Consider the following 16500-nt stretch of genomic DNA (forward strand, 5'->3'; position numbering starts at 1 on the left):
GGGCCTCTGCCCAAGTTAGCTAGGAGGGGTGGGGCTTCATCACCCAGGAAGATAGAGGTGGTGGGGACTTATCAGCTTGGAAGACAGAGGGGACAGGGCCTTATTACCCGAGGAGGCCAGGAGGGTGGGCTCCATTTCCCAGGAAGGTTGGGAGGAATGGGACCTCATCTCTAGGGGCACCTGGGAGGGCTGGGTACAGCAGCTGGGAAGGGTCAGGCAGGGACCAGGCCCACCTCCAGCAGGTAGTCGGTGGAATCGTGTAACAGCAGCACCAGAGAGCCGATGCGCAGCAGGTTGGCGCTGTAGGAGAAGGTCATCAGGATGACCACCACGAAGTGATGTATCACTTGCTCCTTGAAATCCTGCAGGAGACAGTGGGTCATGGTGGGGGATGAGGCTTGATGCTGGAAGGTGCCCCACCCTATGGCCCAAGAAGTGCATCCTTTCAAGGGGTTTGTGTGGCCGCTGGGCCCATGGCCTCTATACCTCCTGCAAGAGGCACCAGGGAGCTCTCAAGGTACGGTTGTGAGGCTGCCCTACCACCCAGCACCCCAGCTCCCCAGCTCCCTGTCCGGGGACGGGGTCTTCCAGACTCTTGTGTGGCCTCACCTTGCGCTTGACATCAAAGGGCAGCCTGATTAGCAGTGAGAGGTAGAAAGCCAGCTCCAAGAGGTACCACCAGTACAGGGATGGCTTCAGGGTCTGCAGCAGGGCAGGACAAGGTTAGCTGTGGGGAGCGAAGGCTCCAGTCGGGCAGGGGTATGGCTCAGGGCCCACTCCCTTTGCTCAAAACCAGGATACTTGAATCCCAATGAGTGAGCTCCCCATCCCTGGAGGTAATCAAGGGCAGTGGTTTGGTGGAAGCACCTGCTTGGAGTTTCCTAGCCCCTCTCTATTCCCCAGAGGAATCAGACACAGAGTAGGAGTCGGTGGGGAATGATGATGTCAGGGCTCAGGTCCCAGGTCCATGGCTGCAGCAACTGTGATCATCACCCTGGCCTCCAAGCATTTGCTCGCACACCTACACTGCCACTCACCTGGTTTGGGTAATTGTCCCAGCACATTACTGGGGCCCACAGCCATGATTCCTGCAGGGAAACATGTGTCAGGCTGTGCGGAGGTGAGAATCCAGCTTCCCACCCTGGGTCTGTGGCCTCTTTGGGGCTCTTTCCAGGGTCTCGTAAATGCTGCCTTCACCCAGCCCTGCTTTTTCCTGCCCCTCAATCTTGACTGGCGAGCTCATTCATTGCAGAACCCTAAACTTCTGGTGCATGGTAGATCCTAAGTACCTGTTGCGTGAATTCACCACCACCTGGCCAAGCTCTCGCTCTCCTCGGCTGCACCCCTCCACACACACCCTCCCACCAGATCCAGGCCTGGGGCATAGGAGGCATTTCTGGGACAGGAGGACGGGGCAGGTGAGCAGTCAGCTACACTCGGGTACACTCACGTGGTACAGGACCGAGAGACCACCCACGAAGGAGGACAGGTAGAAAAGAAACCTCCAGCTGCGGATAGGGAGGGAGCTTTGAAAACAGGAGACACCCCCCTGCTGCCCTGCACCCCAGAAGCCCCAGCCTGGGTTTACCTGGCCTCGCAGAACTTCTTGGTCAGCTGCGGTCGATCCTGCTTCCGGCGTCTCCGGAACCATCGTTGGGTCTGCCGCAGTGTGAGGCCACACTGGGCAGCCAGGAGGGACAGCTGGGGCTGGGGAGGGAGTGATAGGGACAAGGGTCACAGAGGCCCTGTGGTGGCTTCCCCCATGTCCCCAGACAGGACTTGGCTCTGCCCTCTCCTTCACTGCACCCCACGTCTTGCCTACAAGGTGACCATGTCTATATGGAGAGGCAGTGTTGGGGGTCCCAGCCTGGGGGGCCTGCAGAACACTTGGGCCTTAAGAGAAGCAAATCCTGTTCATAGGGCAGGCAGGTCGCTGATGGGGATGGGATTAAGAGAGATGCTGGTGTGCATCCTCCTCTACCCACAGATAGGCTTCCCTGCGTCCCTCCAGAATGGTCGGTTCCCACCTCCAACCTAGGTAGGCAGTTGAGACCTTGCCCCAGCCCCCAGCCCCAAGCCCTACATGAAGAGAGAAATTGACAAGTAGAGGGGGAGTCACGTGGCTTCTAGCTCTGTGGAAACCGCCCTGTTGCCCCCAGGGCATGTGGTCTTCACCATTCCCCCCACTCAAGATGCATCCACATCTCCACAGTTCAGAGCCTGTCCAGCAGGCAGCCACACCAGAGACGGGAATGGAGGGAGGGTCAGAGAGCTGCTTCTGTTACTCCATCTCCTACCAGCTCAGACCTTCCATTCCTCCCCGAGAATAGGAGAGCATGCAACTACTTTCACTGTCCTACAATCTGTCCATTGTGCAACTATGTACACTGAGGCCCAGGGAGGCTGGGAGGGGCGGGGCTCCATCTCCCAGGGAGGCTGGGAGGGGGTGGGTCCTCATTTCCCAGGGAGGCTGGAGGGGTGGGGCTCCATCTCCCAGGGAGGCTGGAGGGGCGGGGCTCCACCTTCCAGGGAGGCTGGGAGGGGCGGGCCTCCATCTTCCAGGGAGGCTGGAGGGGCGGGTCCTCATTTCCCAAGGAATCGGGGATGAAGAGTGGAAAGTGGGGGCATTGCGGGGGTGCCTGAAGCCACCTTGGCTTCTCCTGGCTCAACAAATGGGCCACACACCACCCGCAGGCCCCACCCCAGGGCAGTAGTGCCGGTCGCAGGGCACGGGGGGCGCTCACCTCCTTGGGCCTGTGCCCTTCCGTGAGGAAGTGTTTCTCCAGCGTGGCATTGGGCTTCACCTGCCTCCTGGTCTGATCCCTCACACCCAGCCACCGGCTCAGGGGCAGGCCGACGAATCTGGGTGCAAGGGAGACAGAGCCCATCGGCCCAGGTGAAGAGACGTAACTGCCTGTGTGCGGGGGCAGACATGCTATCGGTGGGTAAACCAAGTCTCAGAGGGCACAGCTGGCATATGGCAGGGTGTGTAAGACTTGGGGTCTGTCTGCTCCATCTGCTCAGAGGGTTTGGAGGTCCAGAGTCAGAAAGGTTCGTGAAACAGGACTTGATTTTCCACTTATTCCTGGCCTCATCCCCTGGGGCCCTGGAGGGGTAGCCCGGTTGCTGCGTTAGACCAAACATAAAGGCAGCTGGCTCACGTGAGGTCAGAAGTTCGAGACCAGTCTAACCAATACGGTGAAACCTTATCTTTACTAAAAATACAAAATCATCTGGGTGTGGTGGTGTGTGCCTGTAATCCCAGCTACATGGGAGGCTGAGGCAGGAGAATTGCTTGAACCTGGAGGTGGAGGTTGCAGTGAGTCAGGATGGCGTCACTCTACTCCAGCCTGGGAGGCAGAGTCTCCATCTCAAAAAAAAAAAAAAAAAAAAGGTACTTGAACCTGTGATGTGTCTGCTGGGTGAGGGTGTGCAGACCAGCTCTTGGGGTACACGGGTACCTTTGCTCAATCCCAAACCAGGGATCGGAGTCTCTTCACTGCCTGTCTCACTGTGGCCTGGGTCCTGGCCTGACACCCCGCCAGGCTAGGGGTTCCCCACAGGCAGGGGCAGGGGCTGTTCCCGCTTCAAGCCCCTCCTCCCAGCATCCCCCATTCCAGGGTAAAGACTTGGAGATCAGGGACCCTGGTCAACCAACATATTGCCCACAAGAGGGCGTGCCAACACCACAGGTGGTGACCGAATTTTACATCCACCATCCAGCCCAACATCATCCCTCATTTGGGGAAAGGCTCAGAGCAGCCGAGCAGGGAACTCATTGCAGACTAAATCATGTTGCAGAGAGAAAGGGCAGATACTTAATGAGTGCTTATCTGCGAAGCATGGAGCCAAGTCCATGTTACACACTGGCTTACCTAACCCTAACTTAGTCCCCCCCATTGTCGTAATGGGTAAACTGAGGCTCCGAGGGTCAGAGACATGCCCGAGGAGACACTGTGAGCAGGCGAAAGACCTGAAATTTGAACTCAGGATTCTGGGTTTTGTTTTTAAGAGGCAGGGTCTCCTTTTGGAGGTGGAGGGTGGGAGGATCGCTTGAACTCAGGAGTTCAAGACCAGCCTGGGCAACATGGTGAGACCTCATCTCTACTAAAAATACAAAAGTTAGCTGGGTTGTGGTGTCACTCGCCTGTAATCCCAGCACTTTAGGAGGCCAAGGCAGGCGGATCACCTGAGGTCAGGAGTTTGAGACCAGCCTGGCCAACATGGCAAAACCCCGTTTCTACTAAAAATACAAAAATTAGGTATGGTGGCACATGCCTGTAATCCCAGTTACTTGTGAGGCTGAGGTCAGAGAATTGCTTGAACCTGGGAGGCAGAGGTTGCAGTGAACTGAGATCGTGTCATAGCACTCCAGCCAAGGTGAAAGAGCTCTGTCTCAAAAATTAGCCAGGCGTGGTGGCACATGCCTGTAGTCCCAGCTACTGGTGGGGCTGAGGCTTTTTTTTTTTTTGAGATGGAGTTTTGCTCTTGTCACCCAGGCTGGAGTACAGTGGCATGAATGATCTTGGCTCAATGCAACCTCTGTCTCCTGGGTTCAAGCAATTCTCCTGCCTCAGCCTCCTGGGTAGCTGGGACTACAGGCGTGCACCACCACACCCAGCTAATTTTTTGTACTTTTAGTAGAGACGGGGTTTCACCATGCTGGTCGGGCTGGTCTCGAACTCCTGACCTCATGATCCGCCTGCTTTGGCCTCCCGAAGTGTTGGGATTACAGATGTGAGCCACTGCACCCAGCCTAATTTTTTTTTTTTTTGAGACGGAGTCTTGCTCTGTTGCCCAGGCTGGAGTGCAGTGGCCGGATCTCAGCTCTCTGTAAGCTCCGCTTCCCGGGTTTACACCATTCTCCTGCCTCAGCCTCCCGAGTAGTTGGGAATACAGGTGCTTGCCACCTCGCCCGGCTAGTTTTTTTTTTTTTTAAAGTAGAGATGGGGTTTCACCGTGTTAGCCAGGATGGTCTCGATCTCCTGACCTCGTGATCCGCCCATCTCGGCCTCCCAAAGTGCTGGGATTGCAGGCTTGAGCCACCGCGCCCGGCCTGTATTTTTTTAATAGAGACAAGTTTTCACCATGTTGCCCAGTCTGGTTTTGAACTCCCGGACTCAAGCGATCACCCGCCTCAGCCTCCCAAATTGCTGACATTACAGGCATCAGCTACCACGCCTGGCCTATATTCAATTTTTTTGTTTAAAGGGCTAACACCCCTGCATTTGAAACTGGAAAACCCTCTGCCCACCCCACTGTCCTTCACAGAGGCCCTGGGATGCCTTTGGGATGGGATAACACCCCCAGCTCACATTTGCCTTTTTTTTTTTTTTTTTTTTTTTTTTTTTTTTTTTTTTTAAGATGGAGTCTTGCTCTGTTGCCCAGGCTGGAGTGCAGTGGCACGATCTTGGCTCACTGCAACCTCTGCCTCCCAGGTTCAGGCGATTCTCCTGCCTCAGCCTCCTGAGGAGTTGGGATTACAGGTGTGCGCTCAGCTAATTTTTGTATTTTTAGCACCGATGGGGTTTCACCATGTTGGCCAGGCTGGTCTCGAACTCCTGACTTGAAGTGATCTGCCCGCCTCAGCCTCTCAGTGTTGGGATTACAGGCGTGAGCCACGGTGCCCGGCCTCCCATCCCTGTTTTATGAAGATGTTGGCACACCCAGCCCTGAACTGCGGGCAGTGTTCCTATAAACCAGCAATCAGAGGCCAGAATTGTGGGTGGTGGGGGCCGGGGGCAGGCTGGAGCTGGGAAAAGCACTTTGGTGCAAAGCCAGCTTCCACTCGGGACATGCTGCAATGGCAAATTGCACACAGGGCACGAGCACATACTGGAGTGACCGCGGGGGCGATGGGTTGCGGCAGGGCAGACACTCACCTCTCAAAGGCGAGGCGCATGGCCAGGAGGACCAGTGCCAGAGGCAGCGCTGCCAGCATGTCCTGGGGGTGGGGGTAGACACGGCCATCCCGATCTTCCAGCTCTGCCCATGTGACATTGGGTGGTAACCAGAACCTGTGCTGCCAAAGCCACTCGTTGAAACTGGACAGCATTCTGTAGACACAGGTTCCAGTTAGCTGGGAAGTCTGCAAGCAGAATGGGTGGGGCAAGTGAGGCCTGAGAGGCTGGAGCCTCAGAACTCCTACTTGGGCCGTTATCAGCACAGCTGACAACCAGGAGGCGGGACTGGAAGATGGAACTCCCCTTGCCTGGGACTTTAGAACTATCCTCTGGCCCCAGAAGAGTGGGGCTGTAGGCACCACTCCATTCTCATCACCCCTGCCCTCACTTGCCTGGTCAGTGTTAAAGGCAGAGTTGGGCTGTGTGTCTTCAGACAAATGACTTGATCCCTCAGAACCTCAAGTTCATCTGTAAAACACAGTAGTAGGCCGGGCACAGTTGCCCGGGCACAGTTGCTCACACCTGTAATCCCAGCACTTTGGGAGGCCAAGGCTGGTGGATCACAAGGCCAGGAGTTCAAGACCAGCCTGACCAACGTGGTGAAACCCTGTCTCTATTAAAAATACAAAAATAAGCTGGGCCTGGTGGCACGCGCCTGTAATCCCAGCTACTCAGGAGTCTGAGGCTGGAGAATCGCTTGAACCCAGGAGGCAGAGGTTGCAGTGAGCCGAGATCGTGCCATTGCACTCCAGCCTGGGTGACAGAGCGAGACTCCGTCTCAAAAACAAAACAAAACAGAGACAGTAGTACCCAGGCTTCTCAACCTAAAGTGCTTGGCCTACTGATTTTTAACAAGAGTAATAACACAGCCCAAAAATAAGTTATTATTCTGCACTTAACTGATGCCAAGATGGTAGCCAGAAGTCAAGGGAGTGGCTGCTTGGGGTCAGAAACTTGAGTGGTAGTTGGGCTCATGCCTGTAATCCCAGCACTGTGGGAGGCTGAGGTGGGCAGATCACTTGAGGTCAGGAGTTTGAGACCAGCCTGGCCAACATGGCGAAACTCCCTCTTTACTAAAAATGCAAAAATTAGCCAGACATGGTGGCAGGCGCCTATAATCCCAGTTACTCAGGAGGCAGAGGCAGGAGAATCGCTTGAAACTGGGAGGAGGAGGTTGCAGTGAGCCGAGATCATGCCAGTGCACTCCAGCCTGGGTAACAGAGCGAAACTCTGTCTCAAAAAAAAAAAAAAAACAAAAGGCCGGGCGCGGTGGCTCACGCCTGTAATCCCAGCACTTTGGGAGGCTGAGGCGGGCGGATCACAAGGTCAGGAGATTGAGACCATGGTGAAACCCTGTCTCTACTAAAATACGAAAATTAGCCGGGCGAGGTGGTGGGTGCCTGTAGTCCCAGCTACTCAGGCGCCTGAGGCAGGAGGATGGCGTGAACCCAGGAGGCGGAGCTTGCAGTGAGCCGAGATCGCGCCACTGCACTCCAGCCTGGGCAATAGAGCGAGACTCCGTCTCAAACAAAACAAAACTTGAGTCCTCAAATGTCCAGGAAGGTTTCTTTCCACTGCAGGAAGCTGCCTCTGAAGCAGCCCCCAAAGATGAAGGATTTAAAGAAATCCAGAGGCTGGGCACGGTGGCTCACTGCTTGTAATCCCAGCACTTTGGGAGGCCGAGGCAGGTGGATCATGAGGTCAGGAGTTCAAGAGCAGCCTGGCCAACACGGTGAAACCTTGTCTCTACTAAAAATACAAAAGTTAGCCAGGCATGGTGGTGTGCGCTTGTAATCCTAGCTACTTGGGAGGCTGAGGCAGAGAACCTCCCTTGAACCTGGGAGGCGGAGGTTGCAGTGAGCCGAGATCGCGCCATTGCACTCCAGCCTAGGTGGCAGAGCAAGACTCTGTCTCAAAAAAAAAAAAAAAAAAACCCAGAGTTCCTTTCCTGGGCATCTTTGGAAGGTAGACTCCCCTGTAGCTGGGAATTTCAGAAGTCTCGCTTGCTATCCCAGAGCCCACAAAGCAAGTGGGTAAGACAGCCTATCGCATGACTGAGCTTGCCGGATAACGGAGTGGCGGTCAAGGTGGGGCAGCTCTGGCCAGCATGTCCCAGCCTGCCTGAGGAGCCCAAAGAGCTGCTCCCTTTCCTGAGATCTTGAGCCAAGGGTCCGGCCTACCACAGTGGTTCCCACTCGAAAGTTTGTTCATTCATTCATCTGTCCACCCATCCCCCCGTCCATCTATCTACCTATCCATCCCTCTGTCCGCCCATCCAAACATCTGTCCACCCACCCATCAATCCGTTCATCCATCAAAATAGCTGTCCATCCACCCATCATCCACCTATCCACTCATCCATCTACCCATTATCCATCCGTCCACTTACGCATTCATCCATCATCCATCCACCCACCTACCCATTCATCCATCCCTGTCCACCCACCCATCATCCATCCAGACATCTGTCCACCCACCCGTTCATCCATCCATCCACCCATTCATTCATCCATCTACCTACCCATTCATCCCTCTGTCCACCCATCCAAACATCTGTCCATCCATCATCTATCCACCTACCCATTCATCCGTCCACCCATCATCCATCTGTCCACTCATCCAAACATCTGTCCACCCACCCGTACATCCATCCATCTACCCATCATCCATCCGTTCACCCATCCAAACCACCCATCATCTATCCACCCACCCAAACATCTGTCCATCCAACCATCATCTATCCACCTACCCATCATCCATCTATCCACCCATCCAAACATCTGCCTACCTGCCCATCATCCATCCACCTATCCAAACATCTGTCCATCCAACCATCTATCCACCTACCCATTCATCCATCCAGCCATTATCCATCTGTCCACCCAATTTTCCATCCACCGATCCAAAAATCTGTCCACCTACCCATCATCCATCTGTCCACCCATCTAAACATCTATCCACTCATCACTCACCTATGTATCCTTCCACCCACCCATTCTTCTGTCCCTCTATTCTTCCATCTACCCTTCTATCCATTTCCCCTTCCATCCATCCATTTATCCATCTGTCCTTGCATCTATGCATCTGTCTGTCCATCCATCCAGGCAAGAGATGTTCTCCAGCTGACTTGTACATGCCAGGTCAGGGCTGGGTCTTGGCGACACAGCAGGGGAACGAAGCCAACACATTCTTGCCCAGTTCATAGACCAACAGAGAAGGCAGCCAATAAACAAGGAAACAGATTCACAAATGAATGAGATATGAAAGTGTAACGGGGCCGAGTAGAAAACAGAGTGGCATGATTTTAAATGTGATCAAGGAGATGCTCTCTAAGGAGGCACCATCTGAGCTGGGATTTAAAGATGAAGAGGTGAGGCCAGGCACGGTGGCTCATGCCTGTAATCCCACACTTTGGGAGGCTGAAGCAGGTGGATCACCTGAGGTCAGGAGTTCAATGGTGAAACCTCGTCTCCATTAAAAATACACAAATAAGTAGCCAGGCATGTGCTTGTAACCCTAGCTACTTGGGAGGCTGAGGCAGGAGAATCACTTGAACCTGGGAGGCAGAGGTTGCAGCGAGTTGAGATCATGTCACTGCACTCCAGACTGGGCGACAAAGCGAGACTCTGTCTCGGAAAAAAAAAAAAAACCAAAGATGAGGTCAGGTCAGGCCAGGCACAGTGGCTCATACCTGTAATCCCAACACTTTGCGAGGTCGAGGCAGGTGAATTGCTTGAGCCCAGGAGTTCAAGACCAGACTGGGCAACATAGCGAGACTCTGTCTCTACAAAAAATTTAAAAAGCAGTCAGGTGTGGTGGCATGTATCTGTACTTCTAGCTATTGAGGAGGCTGAGGTGGGAGTCCGACTCGAGCCCAGGAGTTTGAGGCTGCAGGGAGCTATAATCACACCACTGTACTCCAGCCTAGAGGACAAAGCAAGACCCTATATTTGGGAAAAACAAAAAAAGAGAAGGTTGTGGGTTTGCACACAAGAAAGTGGGGCTAGGGGAGAGGCTTTCTAGATACATACACAGCAGGTGCAAGGGCTCTGAGGCAGGACCATGCCTGGCATGTTGGAGGAACAGCGAGGAGGCCCGTGTAGCTGGTACAGAGTGAGCGAGGGGGGAGAGAGGGAGGAGAGGAGGGCAGGTAGGTGATGAGGGGCAGCACAGAGCCTGCAAGGCATGGGGGCCACAGGGAAGAATCTGGATTATTTCCTCTAACATTTTATTTTGAGATGAAGTCTCACTCTGCTGCCCAGTCTGGAGTGCAGTGGCGCGATCTCAGCTCACTGCAACCTCCACCTTGCAGGTTCAAGCAATACTTGTGCCCAAGTAGCTGGGATTACACCACCACACCTGGCTAATTTTTGTATTTTTAGTAGAGATGGGGTTTCGTTATGTTGGCCAGGCTGGTCTCAAACTCCTGACCTCAAGTGATCTGCCTGCCTCAGCCTCCCAAAGTACTGGGATTACAGGCATGAGCCACCACACCCGGCCTTCCCCCAACATTTTATAACAAACATTTCAAACCTATGGAAAAGTTGAAAGAATTTTACAGTGAATACCTGTATTCCCACCACTACATTCTCCCCTTTGCGTTCCGTTCTATTTATTCCATCACCCATCTGTCTCTGCATCTGCCTGTCCATCCCTCTATCCACCCATCAGTCTATCTGGTTATTCCCGATGCATTCCAAAGTAGGCAGCTGACCTCAGACCACATCACCCCTACACATGTCAGCACACAGATCATTAACTAGGGTTCAATATTTGCTTATGGGTTTTTTCTTTCAAGGTAAAATTTACCCAAGTGAAATGCAGGCTTTTCGTTTTTTTTAGACAGGGTCTCACTCTGTGACCCAGGCTGGAGTGCAGTGACCATGGCTCCCTGAAGCCTTGACCTCCCGGACTCAGGTAGTCTTTTCACGTCAACCCCCGCATAGCCAGGACCATAGGCACACACCACCATAACTGGCTAATTTTTAAAATTTTTGTGTAAAGAGAGGGTCTCCCTATATTGCCCAGGCTGGTCTCAAACTCCTGGCCAAGCGATCCTCCCGCCTTGGCCTCCTGAAGTGTTGGGATTACAGGCGTGAGCCACTGCACCTGGCCTGCATACATCTTAAGGTATAGTCACTGAGTTTGGACAAAACTATATCCCTGGCTAATCCAATCTCCCATCACAAATATTCCCTCTAGAAACTTCCTTCACGCCTCTTCCCAGTCAACCTCCACCGCTATCCTGTCACCCAAAGGTAATATCCATTCCATTCCAATTTTTGTTTTTGCTTTTTTTGTTGAGACAGGGTCTCACTCTGTGGCCCAGGCTGGAGTAGAGTGGTGCAATCATAGCTTACTGCAGACTTGATCTCCTGGGCTCAAGCGATCCTCCCTGCTCAGCCTCCCAAATTGCTGGGATTATAGGCGTGAGCCACCTTACCCTGCCCCCCACTAAGCTTTTCTTTTGTCATCATAGCTTAGTTTTGTCAGTTCTTCATGACAACCTTGCCATGTTACGAAATAAAAACAGGCTGGGCGCGGTGGCTCACGCCTGTAATCCCAGCACTTCAGGAGGCCAAGTGCTGGGAGGATCGCTTGGCCAGGAGTTTGAGACCAGCCTGGGCAACATAGGGAGACCCTCTATGATCACTTGAGATCAGGAGTTTGAGACCAGCCTGGCCAGCATGGTGAAACCCTGTCTCTACTAAAAATACAAAAATTAGCCGGGCATGGTGGCGGGCGCCTGTAATCCCAGCTACTCAGGAGGCTGAGACAGGAGAATCGCTTGAACCTGGGAGGCGGAGGCTGCAGTGAGCCAAGATCACGCCACTGCATTCCAGCCTGGGTGACAGAGCAAGACTCCGTCTCAAAAATAAATAAAATAAATAAATAAAAATAAAATACCATAACCCTAGTGTTTAGGAGGCTGAGACAGGAGGATTGCTTGAGCCCAGAGGTTTGAGACCAGCCTGGACAACATAGTGAAACTCTGTCTCTACAAAAAATATAAAAATTAGCCGGGCATGGTGGCATGTGGCTGTAATCCCAGCTACTCATGAGGCAGAGGCAGGAGGATCGCTTAAGCTCAGGAGTTCAGGGCTGCAATGAGCTGTGATCATGCCACCGTACTCCAGCCTGAATGACAGAGTGATACCTGTCTCCAAAAACAGAGTAAATAAAAAATAAAAATATACAAATAAAATAAAAATAGACCCAGGTGCAGTGGCTCATGCCTGTAATTCCAGCACTTTGGGAGACTGAGGCAGAAGAACTGCTTGAAGACAAGAGTTCAAGACCAGCCTGGGGGGCAGCCGGTCATGGTGGCTCACCCCTATAATCCCAGCACTTTGGGAGGCTGAGGTGGGCAAACTGCTTTCCAGGGTGAGACTGCACCATTTTACACTCCCACCAGGTGAATGTGGGGGTTCCACTGCCCTTGGTTCTATTTTGAAAAATGCAGGGATCCTCAGGGTGTTGGTTGCCATGCAGGGCATAGCATTTTGGAGGCCAGAAGAGGGTACTCTGGTGTGTCCAGGTGAGATGAGGTAGAGATAAGGGGATAGATTCCAGAGACATTTTAGAGGTGGGGCCCCCCAAGAGCCAAATGCTTTCCAAAGTGGAGCCAGAGAAGAGAAGGGTTGGGAGAGGAAATTGTCAAGATATTGGTCAAAGGATATGAAATTTCAGTTAGCAGGAGTAGTAAGTCCAAGAGATCTACTGTACATCATGATGATTTTAGTTAATAACATAGTATATACTGGAAAATTGCTAAGAGACTATATTTTCTGCGGGGAGGGAATCTCACTCTGTCATCCAGTCTGGAACACAGTGGCACAATCACAGCTCATTGCAGCCTCAATCTCCTGGGCTCAAGCCATCTTCCTGCCTCAGCCTCCTGAGTAGCTGGGACTACAGGCTCCAGCCACCACACCCAGCCATTTCCTGCCTTTTCTGGCTTTAGAGGCTGCCTGCATCCTCCGGCTCCTGGTCCCTTTCTCCATCTTCAGGACCAGCAATGGCTCATTGGGTCTTTCTCCCATCTCGTCATTCTGACAATATCTCTCCTGCCTCCGTCTTCTTCATTTTAGGACCCTTGTGATGACACTGGGTTCACCCAAATAATCTCCCCTCTCAAAGTCAGCTGATTACCAATCTTAATTCCATCTTCCCCCTCACCCCACTTGGCCACTGAAGCTGTCAGCCTTCCAATCTGAAGAACTGGATGAACCAGAATGGGTGAGCTGATTTCAGGACAGGAGTCAGGCTAAGTGTCAGACAACACAAATTGTGGGTACAGGGGTGGGCAGCTAAAATGTTCCTGTGGGCATGTGGAGGAGGCAGGAGCTACTCAGGTTTGGGGCACAGGCCTGCGGTGGGTGAGGCCTGGGTAGGACTTGTCAGTGAGTGGCTGCTGTTGAAATCCATGAAAATAGATGGAATCCTCTATCTATCAGCAAGGGGTCAATAAGACCCTGTTTTGGGGTGGAAAAAAAAAAAAGGAAGAGAATGCACATGAAGGGGCAGGCTGAGTATCATGCCATGGGGCACCTGACATTTAAACATCAGTGAAGTATTAGGAGCAACTGCTAGCATTGGATACTCTGGCTAGAGAGGGGCACTAGAAGTCAGTGGCCCAACAAGCAGTCAAGGGTGTAGGATAACAGCTAGTCTAGACCTACAATGAGGCCCAGGCATCCCAGAGTAGACACATGAACAGCTGGGTGGATGTGGGGACTTCAGCCCAGGTGGCTGATTTCTCAAGAAAAAGAAACCATCTTCACTAGCAGACAAGGTTGGCTTGATCCTATGTGCCCATGGGGGCTCAAGGACACATGGCCAGCTTGGCACTCCTGGTCCCAACTGTACTCAGCCTCACAGCCAGAGCCATGACCACTGCAGGGTATTTGCAATCCCCCCCTTTTTTTTTGAGACAGGGTCTCACTTTATCACCCAGACTGGAGTGCAGTGGCCTGATCATAGCTCACTTCAGCCTCAAACTCCTGGTTTCAAGCCATCCTCCCACCTCAGCCTTCTGAGTCACTGGTGCAGCCTTCTCAGAGACCCTGCTAACTTTCTGACAGACCCCCCAGGTGCAGATGGAATGGGGCTAGGTGTCCCCAGAAGGTCCAGGCATCCAGACCCTCAGCTCCATGTTTTCTCCTCACCCAAGGGTCTTGGATGCATCCTTGCACACCTTGGTGCATTCAAGCCATGATAAGCATAGGGGATGAGGGAGAACCACAGGAGCAATGGCTTCTCACAATCTCAAGCCTCACCTCTGCTGATGTGCCCAGCTTCAATGCCCACCAGTTCACTAGCTGATACTCTGCTCCCACTAGACCATATAATTTCACACATCCTAGCCTTTACAAATACTGGCCTCTGCCTAGAATACTCATTTAGTATTTGGGTGCTGAAGACACAAAATGGTGGGGAAAACAAGCAACATCTCTGCCCTGAAGGGCTTAAACACTTTCTTTCTCTGTTTGGCAAACTCATATGCATCCTTCAAAATCCAGCTCAGTTGTCACTTCCTCCTGAAAGCATCCCCTGATTGCCTTGCTTTGGATCCTGTTAAAGCACCCTCCCCCAACCCTGTCTTATTCACTGTGATGTCAGGAGCTGGCCAGTGTTTTTGCAGGGATGATTGGAGAAGGAAGCATAACCAGTTCTAAACTCCACTGTCCTCTGCTGAATCATGCCCATCCCTTCCTCAGTGGAACAGAAAGGGGAACAGATGCATTTTCTAAACCAGGGAGCTCTCCAAGGAAGCTTCAGACCTGATATGCCCTAATTGCAGAGGTCTGGCCCCAGTGGTCCTACTCTCTCACTAACCTCACCAACCTGTCTCTGTCTGTTCCCTTCCCTCTTCTCCCTCTTAAAGCATAAATAAGAGATGCTGTGGTTTGAGAAAATAACAGGGTCTGGAGCCCAGCAGGCTGGTTGGAGTCCTGGCTGCAATGCTTCAAAGCCCTGGGAGCCTCAATTTCGTCACCTGTTGGTGGGACAGGTGCCCTCCCTGAAGGGTGGTTAAGCAGCTCAGAGACCTTGCACCTGGGGCATTGAGGCAGAGTCTGGCATATGGGAGGGTCTCAGGTATGGCTGTAACCAGGCACCTCAGGCCAGCAAGGTTCAACTTCTCCTTCTGAGGGAAGGGAAGAAATGAGGCTGAGGGATGTGTTCCTCAATTTCTAGCTTTTCTCTTTTGGATCCAGTTCTTCTGTTCATTCCCTGTCATCCTCTGTCTTCCTGGGCCTCAGTTGTCCCATCTGAAAAATGGGTACAGCTAGATTCCCTCTTTGTTCTATCAGGCTATTGTGAGGCTCAGGGCAGGCGGGCAGTTTATAAACACTCCATGCTGATATCACAATGGATCTGATTCCTGATTCCTGCCTTACCCGTTTACCAGCCATGGAACATGGCCTGTCTGTGCCTCAGTTTCATCTGTAAAATGGAACAAACAATTTAGTCCCTCTTCCACATGGAGTGGTTGTGAATGGCACCTGAGGTAGAATGAGCACCTAGTAAAATTTAGAGGACCAGGTGCAGTGGCTCACACCCAGCACTTTGAGAGGCTGAAGTGGGAGGATTGTCTAAGGTCAGGAGCTGGAGACCAGCCAGGGCAACATAGCGAGATCCCATCTTTACAAAAAAATTAAAAATTAGGTGGGCATAGTGGCACACACCTGTAATCCTGGCTACTCAGGAGGCTGAGGTGAGAGGACTGGTTGAGCCCACGAGTTTGAGGCTGCAGGGAGCTGTGATCACACCACTGCACTCTAGCTTGGGCGACGGAGCAGATCCTGTTTTGGAAAAAAACAACCCCAAAAAAACAACTTAGAAACCGTGATGGTTACCAGTAGACACAAGGCGGGGGCAGGATGGGGAGTGATCTGGAAGGAAGGGGTGCTGGCCTGTGGAGGCTTCTAGATGGTTCTTCCAAGCCCTGAGGACGGTTTCCAGCATCTGAGGTGTCTAAGGCTGCTGGAAGCTTTCCTTTCCTCTGCCACCTTCCCTTAAATCTGCAGCTGATGTGTTTGGGCTGGGCTGGACGACAGCAGCTTCGGGGTCATCTGCAGAGCCACCGCGTGGGTGGCAGGGCCAGTGTGACCGGCCCGAGTCTCTCTTCTCCCCTCACCCCACCCGCCCCCAAGCCTGGCTGCTGTTTGAAACCTCCCTGGCCCCACTCCCAGCTCGGCCCCTGCCACCTGGGAACAAAACTGATCCTCCTTCTTAGTGGCTCAAAATAGCCCTGGATTGGGAGAAAGAAAGAGAATGGGGCTTTGTACTGACACGGGAGGTGGGTTGGGGGGAATGAGCAGAGGATCCCGGTCCCCCTCCAGGGGTCTGAGTGAGGAGGACTGGGCCCCACGGCTTCCCCGAACCCCCAAGGACTCCGGCACTGCTCAGTAGATCAGAGCTATGTACATAGGTTTGTTTTGTTTTGCTTTCAATCTAGCTGGAAATACAGGACTTGTCCCGGGTTGTGAAAAAGGCAATTAATTCAGACCCCAGATGTCTGGGCCTCCCAGAGATGAAAACACACACACACACACACACACACACACACACACACACACACACACACACACAC

General features: G+C 52.8%; 1 protein-coding gene across 6 annotated transcripts in view; it reads right to left on the bottom strand.

The window, feature by feature from the left end:
* The window catches only part of CERS4 (ceramide synthase 4), a 57233-nt gene that overhangs the window by 6434 nt on the left and 34299 nt on the right, over positions 1 to 16500 (bottom strand). For 2 of the 6 annotated variants that reach the window (XR_001886997.1, XM_017879921.1), the window contains exons 2-8: positions 5883 to 6088; positions 2745 to 2862; positions 1589 to 1707; positions 1451 to 1508; positions 1038 to 1088; positions 610 to 702; positions 234 to 362 (exon numbers count right to left, since the gene is read on the bottom strand). Coding sequence is in view for 5 of the 6 variants with exons in the window: in XM_017879921.1 (XP_017735410.1) it covers positions 234 to 362; positions 610 to 702; positions 1038 to 1088; positions 1451 to 1508; positions 1589 to 1707; positions 2745 to 2862; positions 5883 to 6055 (741 nt within the window). In the remaining variant the exon portion in view is untranslated. Of the gene's footprint in view, positions 1 to 233; positions 363 to 609; positions 703 to 1037; positions 1089 to 1450; positions 1509 to 1588; positions 1708 to 2744; positions 2863 to 5882; positions 6089 to 6295; positions 6372 to 15592; positions 15710 to 16500 lie in introns of those variants that run through there. The other 4 variants (XM_017879926.1, XM_017879922.1, XM_017879923.1 and 1 more) reach the window with 4 other exon arrangements.

The sequence above is a fragment of the Rhinopithecus bieti genome, unplaced genomic scaffold, assembly GCF_001698545.2.
Source record: "Rhinopithecus bieti isolate Rb0 unplaced genomic scaffold, ASM169854v2 scaffold_10589, whole genome shotgun sequence".
NCBI lineage: Eukaryota > Metazoa > Chordata > Mammalia > Primates > Cercopithecidae > Rhinopithecus > Rhinopithecus bieti.